We start from the raw sequence: 9146 nt of genomic DNA, 5'->3' as shown, positions 1-9146 counted from the left end.
GCTGCGGCTGCTTCCCCCTCCTGGGCCAGCCTCTGGCCCACCTCTCGGGCCTGTAGGGAGGGCAGAGGATGGTCAGGGGAGTGTGGCATACCTGCTCTCCCCAAGACAGGGGTTAATGACCTATTGCTGGGCAGGGACAAGTTAGAAACATTTAGCAATCAAGACTCATCAAGGTATCAAATGATGACAACAGATGCCAGCTGGCAGTAGCTGGTATGGCTTAGTGCACAGGTATGAATCCGGGGTCTGCTGCTGGGCATTCCCCGGCCTGAGAGCATCAGCTGTGTGCCCCCTGACCCATCCACACCCAGAGAAGCCTCCCAGGCCCCACTGGTGTGCTGACCTGCTGGGCCTGCTCCCCATTGACGGCCAGCAGGCGGGTGATGCCCTTGACGAGCTGGCGCTCTCCGATGATGACCAGGTCTCCTATAGCCCCTGTGCGAAGCAGGTGCCTGTGGGCAGAGGGAGGGAGCAGGAGGTCTGGGTGATGATGCGAGAGAGAAGAGCAGCTGGAGCTCCAAACCAGGGGCTGATGGCTCCAGGGACGAGGGAAGGGAGGAGGTCCAGGGACCCAGGCCAGAGTGGGCAGAGAGGAGTGACTCACGTCCCACAGCATAGCTCCACAGAGGTGTGCAGTGCGGCTTGGGAGGCTGGGTCCAGCGCATGGGCTACGGGCACCCCCACGGATACCACCCGCACAGGGTCTGGGTATACCTGACAGTGAGAGGCACAGGTCTGTTAACAGGTCTGTGGGGGGGTGGGGGGCTCACTCACACGATCTCTACCAACAGGGCCCCTCCAACTCACCTCATCCAGGGAGTGCAGGCCGGGGACGTGGGCAGTGCGTGCCAGGGCCACCTCCTCCATGTACACAGCCTCATCCCGCTCCACGGCCTTCTGCACAGTGACCTCCACTGCCCGGAGCTGCTCTGGGGTCAGTGGGGCCTGGGGGGTTGTGGGGGAAATAGACAGACAGGCAGTCAGCCCCGTGCCTGGGAGTGATGCGTGAAGAAGCAGTCAGTGTTCACTGAACCAGCCCCAAGCTAGCACACAACAGTGAACGGTGCCTAGCACATAACACGTACTCAGTACGTTTGTGGGGCAGACAGTCCTTTCCCTTAGAAAGCTACCCGGGAACTGGGCCTATTGGAAGCAGCAGGCCTTTCACTAGACACTGAAAGTTGATAAAGAAACAGAAGACAGAGGCTCTGTACTTCAGGAGCTTACGAGAGAGGGCAGCCAGGGGAAGAGAAATACAGGACGGGGGAGACACAGGAGCAAGGAGGGAGTCATCAGGCGGAATGGGATTCAGTGAGCACTTCCTGCAGGATTTGAGCCAGATGGACACTGAGACAGGGTGACAGATAAGGAAGAGGGCAGCTCAGCTTGAGCAAGAGCGGCCTGGGTGACAGCAGGGACAAGGAAGCCGGGCGGCTGGAGGCCGAGAGGATTCTGGACACTGGCTCGCCTGACCCTCACTGGCGCAGGAGCGGCCTGACGCAAAGCCCCCCGACTCAAGGTCCCCCAGTGACTGAGCGAGGGGAGTCCAGCCCTCTTATGGTCAAACTCCCACCCTACCAGACTCTAAGCCCGTCGCCTTGTGTGAAGGCTGCTTCTCTGTGCCCAGCTCACCTGCGTGGCCACGTCGAAGCGCAGCCGCTCGGGATTGAGATGGGAGCCTCGCTGCTCTGTGCCGGGGCCCAGGACCTGCCGCAGCGCCCAGTTGAGCAGGTGGATGGCCGTGTGCTTCTCCATGCAGCTCAGACGCCAGGCCTGAAACACTTCTGTCACCCAGGGCCCCGGGTGCGGGTGGGGTGGGGAGAGAGGAGGGGCTGCAGGACACGGAGGATAAACAGCAGGGGTGGGGTCCTCACCTCATCCACGTGCAGCTGCACCTGGTCCCCCACCCTGAGGCGCTCCGGGGCCACCACCTCATGCAGGATGAAGCCTCCGCAGACCTGGGCCCGGGCCACTGGGAAGAGCACGTCCTGGGGAAGGGCAAGGCCGAGGCACTGAGTGCCTGCCGCCTCTCCTTCTGGCTCAGGAGGACTGGGGAGTGTGTGTGTGTGTGTCTGTGTGGCGGGCGTTGCGGGTGGTGGGGGGGGGGCGCTCACCTGCTGGCCCACCAGCACCAGGTAGCCTCGGTCGGAAGCCTGGCCTCCCTGTTCAGCGTAGAAGTTGGTTTTGTCCAAGAGGAGGCCACAGCGCTGGCCATCCCCTATGGAGGCCACAGCTGTCCCATCTTCTGTATACAGCTGGAGCACCTGGGCCTCACAGGTGCCAAACTCTGCCAGGGCCGAGACCGCTTATCAATGCCAGGCAGGGGCTTGGGCCCGCGCCTCCCTTGAAGCCATTCGGCAGGGGTAGGGGGGCACTTCCAGCCGGGACCCACAGCGACCCCTGGCGGCTCCCCCGGGGAAGGCACAGGCCTGGTGGCTGGTCTGTCCTCCCAATCGTGGTCAGGCAAGCCCGCGGCCACCCGCCTCAGCCCAGGCTCTCACTGTAACCGCCGCCTGGTTGCAGGGAGTAGCTGTACTTGGGGCTATCATCGGTTGGGGGCACCCCTCGGCGCTGCAGCTCCCCCAGGGCGTGGACGTTGAGTCGCAGTCCCTGCTCCTGAACCGGCTCGGCCTGCAGTGCCCGGTGCTGTGGGACAGGCGTATGTGCAGGAGGGGTTGTGTGGAGACCTGCCTCCGCCACACAGCTTGTGCTTCCCGTATCCCCTCTGGAATAAGGCCTTGGGCTGGGCTGGCTGCTGGAGGCCCTGGGCTGGCTGGTGAACCTTCCCTCATGCAGGGGTCTCAGGACCAGGACCCACTGCGGCCCCCGATGGCCCCTCTGAGGACTCGTGCTGGCCTCTCCCCTTCTGCTCCTCTGTGTGGCCCACTGCACTGGCCTTCCTCTCTGCGGGCTGCGGGTGGGGGCTGAGCAAGGGGACAGACCCTACTTCAGCCTCCCGTTTCCCTCTTCCCACAAGATCCCAGGACTGAGGGAGGGGCTGTGACCCAACAGAACCGGTGGGGCTGCCCAGCCAGTACCTGGGCCTCCTCCTGGGCCAGCCGCTCCAGTCCGGCAGTGTCCAGTGGCACCCCCTTCTCCTCCAGCATCAGCTCCACCAGGTCCAGGGGGAGCCCCAGGTTCCCAGACAGTGACAAGGACCAGGCCACTTCGGCTTTGAGGAAGGAAGACGATGGGCGTCAGGGCTATCGAGGGAGGGAGTGGGAAGAAGTACGGGCCAGGGCTTTTCTGACCACAGAAGCCACCGGATGCCAAGCACATGGGTCCTCTCCCTGCGCTGGGCAGGCCCCAGAAAAGGGTCACCTTCAGGCTCCAAAGCAGGAGCTGGGGGTAGCCCAGGGTCCTCCCTTGGCAAATGTCATTTCAGAGGAGGGCAGTTCATTCTCAGCCTGCAGCCAGCCTTGGAACATAGAGATCAGAGGCGGGGCCAGCTTGGGCAGTAGAGAAGTGAGGAGAAGCAGGGCGTGGTGGAGACAGCAGGGGAGAGAGACGTCGGGCCGGGGATGTAAGGCCTGGGCTTGGCTCACCTAAGTGGGGCCCTCACACCGCGGCCAAGCATCCTGCTTACCTGGGAACACATCAGAAGGCCCCAGGCGCTTCAGGGTCCGCTCGATGACCCGCCGACCACGCTGCAGTGAGGCCAGGAAGGCTGCCTCATCCTCCGACACCAGGCTGGCTATCTGAACAGGGGCAGGGCAGGGCTGGAGCCGGGCCTTCTGAGAGGGAGAGCCTCTCCCCACCACTCTTGTCAGCCCCTCCCTCGCCTACCCGAGTCCAGTACCTGGGCTGAGCTCCTCCGCAATTCTGGGTAAGCATCTCCCTGGGGACAGTGCAGAGGCCCAAGGCGGTGTCAGAGACAAGAGCACACTCTGCACCTCCACCTGGCCCTCCCTGGGGACGCCTGCCTTGGGGGCTCAGAGAGGCAGATGGATGGCAGAGGGTCCAAATGGGGAATCAGCTTCTTTAGGGAGGGGCGGGCATGATACAGGAAGAAGGGGTCCCGAGGTCAAAGGCTCAGCAGCCTGAGCAAGGAGGCTCCCTGCTTTCTGTAAGCCCGCTGAGAAGACTCTGGGTTAGACACTTAGGGTGGGGAACCGGGGCAGGGTCACTGTTTGGGTTCAGTGACAGGCTCTCTGAGTCCCCTGGGAGGCCCAGGGAGGCGATGAAATGCTGCCCTTACCAGTGTCTCCACCACTACAGGCACCAGGCTGCCCAGGAAGCCAGGTGGTGCCCGCAACACCTCAGTAGAGAACCGCACAGCTCGACGGAGGATCCGACGAAGTACCAGCCTAGAGGGGGTCAGAGCCCAGATACGAGCCCCCAGCAGCCCTGGGTCAGCAAGGAGGGGAGAAGGGAGGGCAAAACGCAGAGTGTATGCTCCCTTCCTCCTCCGCCTGCCATCTCAACCCCACTCGCCTCTCCATCCCCTCCCTCCTCTCCCCTGCAGCCTGCCCTTCACTGTAGCCCTTCCAGACTCACGGGGCGCCTGACATCCCAGGGGAGACGCCGTCAGCGATGCAGACACTGAGTGTGCGGATGTGATCAGCCACCACGCGGTATGCTGTGTCTGTGCGCCCCTCATCTGCTGCCCCAATGCGGCCTGAGTAAGGGGGTGCCCCGCAACCCTGGAAGCAGGAGATGAGACACGGCTGCTGGCCCTGCCATTCACATTAGTCAAGAACCTGGGGGCCAGCCTTGACTTGGCTCTGCTCTCTGCATCTAATCCATCAGTAGGGGCTTTTGCATCTACTTCCAGAGATCTTTCAAATCCATCTACTTTTCTCCACTTCCTCTGCTACCAGCCTAAGCCACACCTTATCTGAACTATGAAACAGCCTCCCAATTTCTCAGCTGCTACTCCAGTTGCCCTCCAGTGCATCCTCCGCACAGCAACAGGAATGTCTTTTAAAAGTGGTGATCAGGGACTTCCCTGGTCAATACAGGGGCCTGGGTTCGATCCCTGGTTGGGGAACTCAGATCTCACGTGCCACAGCTAAGTACGTGCCTCGCAACTACTGAGGAAAGAGTGAGGGGCAGTATCAGGCTGTAAACGTGAACTGGAGCCTCACGTCTGACACCATTGCATTCTCGGCTGCTCACTGTCCCTGCAGGCGGGAATACTCTTGAGTTCTCAACAAAGGGAGAAAGCAGTGGTGGTGAGCCGCAGGTCAGAGTGGCTTATGGAAGGGAAGAGGCGGGCTTACCTGGTGTATGGCGTCGAGCAGCGGGGAAAACAGGTCGGTGTCATAGGTGGAGAGCCTGCCTTGCAGCACGGCCACCAGCCTTTCTAGGCCCATTCCTGTGTCCACGTGCCGCTGGGGCAGGGGCTGCAGGCTTCCGTCTGCCTCTCTGGTCAGGTATACGGGAAAGGGGTGCCAGGTGAGGCCCCCCACAGGATTGCAGGTATGATGCTCAAGTGGCATAAAAGGATGAGGAAGGGATTCGGGGGGCCGACAGTGAGAGGAACCAGTGGGCAGTATCATCTCACCCCCCTCATCCCCCAAAGAGGACGATGATAGCCTTGGGTCCTCTCCTTTCTCATAAAAGGTGATTGGGCCCTCGCCTGGACCCAGACCTCCACTTTCTGGGACACAGTTCTTTGCTTTATAAAGAGGCACGTCAAGGCTGGTAGAAAACCTTAAGAGATTATCAAATTCAACTCCATCTTGTGATAAGAGAGCAGAGTCCAAAGACCCACAGTGTCTAGTTGCAATGTCACGGGCAAGGAAGAGGACTAAATTGGTTACTATCCGAAAAGTGTTTACAAATATGCCTGAAAGTGTTAGTTGCTCAGTCATGTCTGACTCTTTGTAGCCCACCAGGCTCCTCTGTCCATGGAATTCTTCAGGCAAGAATACTGGAGGGGGTAGCCATTCCCTTCTCCAGGGGATCTTCCTGACCCAGGGAATGAACCCAGGTCTCCTGCACTATAGGCAGATTCTTTACAATCTGAGCCACCAGGAAAGCCCCCAGAAATATGCCTGCCACATTGCAAATGCTGTCATAACAAATGGATCAAAGTCTCCTGACTGCCAACTTTTTCACTTTCAGGCAGGGATTTCCCTCCTCCTCTAGCAACCCATTACCTGTTGTGTTGCATGAAGACCAGATTCCAAAGCTCTACCAGCTGGGGGGCCCCTGCCCCACCGGCCAGGTCATAGTGTATCTCAGTGCAGGGCCCACAAGGCCCAGTATCCCCCATCTCCCAGAAGTTCTCCTCGGGCCCAAAGGAGAGCACACGGCTGGCAGGCACCCTGAGAAGAAAGCCAGACGGATGGTGGGAGACAAAGGCAGAGGCTGGGGACTCCCCCACACCACCCCAGCTATCTGCCAGGAGAGCCCTTCCATTAAGCTCAGCAGGAGGAGGAACAGGGCTGACGGTATCACAGGATACGCTGAGACTCTGAGCGTATAACTCAGGTGTTGGCTATTTTCCAGTTTTCTTGTGCTCCAGGAGTGGGACATAAGTGGGAGTGGACTCACCCCAAGCTGAGCCAGATGTCCCGGCTCTCCAAGTCTGGGCCCAGCCCAGCCTTGGGGTCCCCACCAAAGTAGGAGACCCAGAGCCTGTCCTCAGGGATCCCATAGACCTGAGTCAGCAGCTCCCAGGCCATGCTGCAAGCCTCCTCCTGTAGTGGAAACCCAGTGGGAAGAGGAAGACGGGTGAGAAGGCCCCACTGAAGTGCCCATCAAGCCACAAGAGCTCCACCCTCAGCTTAAGACAAGACCATTTCCACTGCCCACCTGGTTTTCAGAACAAGCCATGACTCTTTCTGCTTCTGAGATTTTCCTGCATAGAAAGTGTCCTTGCTTCTAAATCCCATTTTCTTTCAGGCACCACCTTCTCCATGAAATCCCCTACCCACCTCAGCCTGAGAGGACTTTTAACTCCTGCATTTGAACCACTTCTTTACAATAATTATTGATCAGCCATTAGGCAGGAGGCACAGTCTTGGTCCTCAAGGAGTTTACAGGCCAACCAGGGAAGCGAGACACATTTCTATTATATATGTCCATTGAGCACTTTGCCTCTGTGTCTGGTATGAGGCCCTGCTTAGGCTGACTCTAACAGTAGAGACAGGATTAACCTTGACTCCTTTCTTGACTGACCACTGACCCTTTCCTAGCTCCAGGGCTTCCTGGGGACTCACCTTAAAATATTCACCCCCAAAGGCCCAATTGCCCAGCATCTCGAAGAAGGTATGATGGGAAAGGTCTCGGCCCACATCTTCCAGGTCGCTGTGGCGTCCTCCAGCCCTCACACATTTCTGGCTGTTGGCTACCCGCCGGAAGCCTGCCATCTCGCTTCGTGGATCCACAGTGCCCAGGAAGATTGGCTTGAACTGGAAATACAGGAAGGGGGAGAGAGATACCCTAATAGAAGGGAAACGTAGGGAGTGGGCATAGAGATGGTGATTGGGATTGAGGGCTGTCCGTGCCCCCTGAGAGTACAGTGAAGTCTTGCCCAGGGGGGCAACTTGGGAGCACCCATCTCTGGTGGTGTCTGAGCAGACAAATAAATCATGAAAGACTCTGCTAGTAAAATGAGAACGAATGTGTTGGTGGCTAGAAACAGGGCAAGTCTACAGAGGGTAAGTGGTGCTCAAAGTCGAAAGCTTAGAGCACATAGGCTAGCACAGTAGCATGTACTCAACAAACATTTATTTTAATGAATGATATCTTTATTTTAAGAAAACTAATAAATGAAGCCAGACTTCCCCCACCAGTCTGCCCCCATGAGACTCCACACCCCCATTCCTGGAACTAAAAGTCAACCTTCACCCGCCATTCCTGGAACTAAAAGTCAACCTTCACCCGCCATTCCTGGAACTAAAACTCAACCTTAACTCCGAAGTTTCCGATCGAGTTCTCCCCAAGCCCTAATTTGCACCTCAAACTCTGCCCAATCACGCACAAGCTCTCTTTCCCCGAAAGGTAGGAGCTCCACCCTTTGCGTCTCTTGCCCAATCCCGCAACGCGTTTCTCTAAGGAAAAAAACTGCAAACTCCGCCCAGACCTGCGTGGTTCGGCCCCTACCTGGTTCATGCCTGCATTGACGAAAAGCAAACTGGGGTCGCCGCGGGGCCTCACGGAAGCGGAGGGCACCAAGCGGTGGCCATGGCGGTCCCGAAAGAAGCTCAGGAAGGCGTCCCGCACGGCCGCGGCCTGGATTGGAGGGGCCTCCGATGAGAGCGCCCGAAGGCCCCGCCATGAGGGCGACCTTCGAATGGCCCGCCGAAGTCGCCCAGCTGCGGCTGCCACCGACGCCGCCATCTTAACTGGGGGCAATACTTCACGAGGTCAAAGGGTATCGCAGGGATAGAAGTAACGAGAGGAGACCCGGCGTTTCCTACAGCGACCCCTGGCGGCAGGAGGACTCAAGACCGCTTCTGGCTCCAGGTAGAAGTGATTGGCAAGAAGGCGCCCGCAGGAGTCCACCTATTAATAACACAAGCGGCCTGGCGCATTCAATTCAGTTCAGTTCAGTCGCTCAGTCGTGTCCGACTCTTTGCGACCCCATGAATTGCAGCACGCCAGGCCTCCCTGTCCATCACCAACTCCCGGAGTTCACTCAGACTCACGTCCATCGAGTCAGTGATGCCATCCAGCCATCTCATCCTCTGTTGTCCCCATTCTCCTCCTGCCCCCAATCCCTCCCAGCATCAGGGTCTTTTCCAATGAGTCAACTCTTCGCATGAGGTGGCCAAAGTATCGGAGTTTCAGCTTCAACATCAGTCCTTCCAAAGAACACCCAGGACTGATTTCCTTTAGGATGGACTGGTTGGATCTCCTTGCAATCCAAGGGACTCTCAGGAGTCTTCTCCAACACCACAGTTCAAAAGCATCAATTCTTCGGCGCTCAGCTTTCTTCACAGTCCAACTCTCACATCCATACATGACCACTGGAAAAACCATAGCCTTAACTAGATGGACCTTTGTTGACAAAGTAATATCTCTGCTTTTTAACATGCTATCTAGGTTGGTCATAACTTTCCTTCCAAGGAGTAAGCGTCTTTTAATTTCATGGCTGCAATCACCATCTGCAGTGATTTTGAAGCCCCCCAAAATAAAGTCTGACACTGTTTCCACTGTTTCCCCATCTATTGCCCATGAAGTGATGGGACCAG

At 58.1% G+C, this 9146-nt stretch overlaps 1 protein-coding gene across 1 annotated transcript in view; it reads right to left on the bottom strand.

The window, feature by feature from the left end:
• Nucleotides 1-8304, bottom strand: part of AARS2 (alanyl-tRNA synthetase 2, mitochondrial) — an 11484-nt gene extending 3180 nt beyond the window's left edge. Inside the window, 18 exon segments of the mRNA XM_010863090.1 lie at nt 22-50; nt 344-452; nt 605-714; nt 808-945; nt 1633-1773; nt 1875-1988; nt 2115-2287; nt 2502-2646; nt 3039-3172; nt 3587-3698; nt 3800-3838; nt 4199-4307; nt 4498-4643; nt 5223-5367; nt 6105-6272; nt 6502-6647; nt 7170-7361; nt 8056-8304. Of these exon segments, the coding sequence (XP_010861392.1) occupies nt 22-50; nt 344-452; nt 605-714; nt 808-945; nt 1633-1773; nt 1875-1988; nt 2115-2287; nt 2502-2646; nt 3039-3172; nt 3587-3698; nt 3800-3838; nt 4199-4307; nt 4498-4643; nt 5223-5367; nt 6105-6272; nt 6502-6647; nt 7170-7361; nt 8056-8292 (2387 nt within the window). The 5' untranslated portion in view covers nt 8293-8304.
• Nucleotides 8305-9146: the final 842 nt, after the last annotated feature.

This window comes from Bison bison, unplaced genomic scaffold (genome assembly GCF_000754665.1).
Source record: "Bison bison bison isolate TAMUID 2011002044 unplaced genomic scaffold, Bison_UMD1.0 scf7180017864487, whole genome shotgun sequence".
Taxonomy (NCBI): domain Eukaryota; kingdom Metazoa; phylum Chordata; class Mammalia; order Artiodactyla; family Bovidae; genus Bison; species Bison bison.
This window is presented reverse-complemented; position numbering and strand designations above follow the sequence as displayed.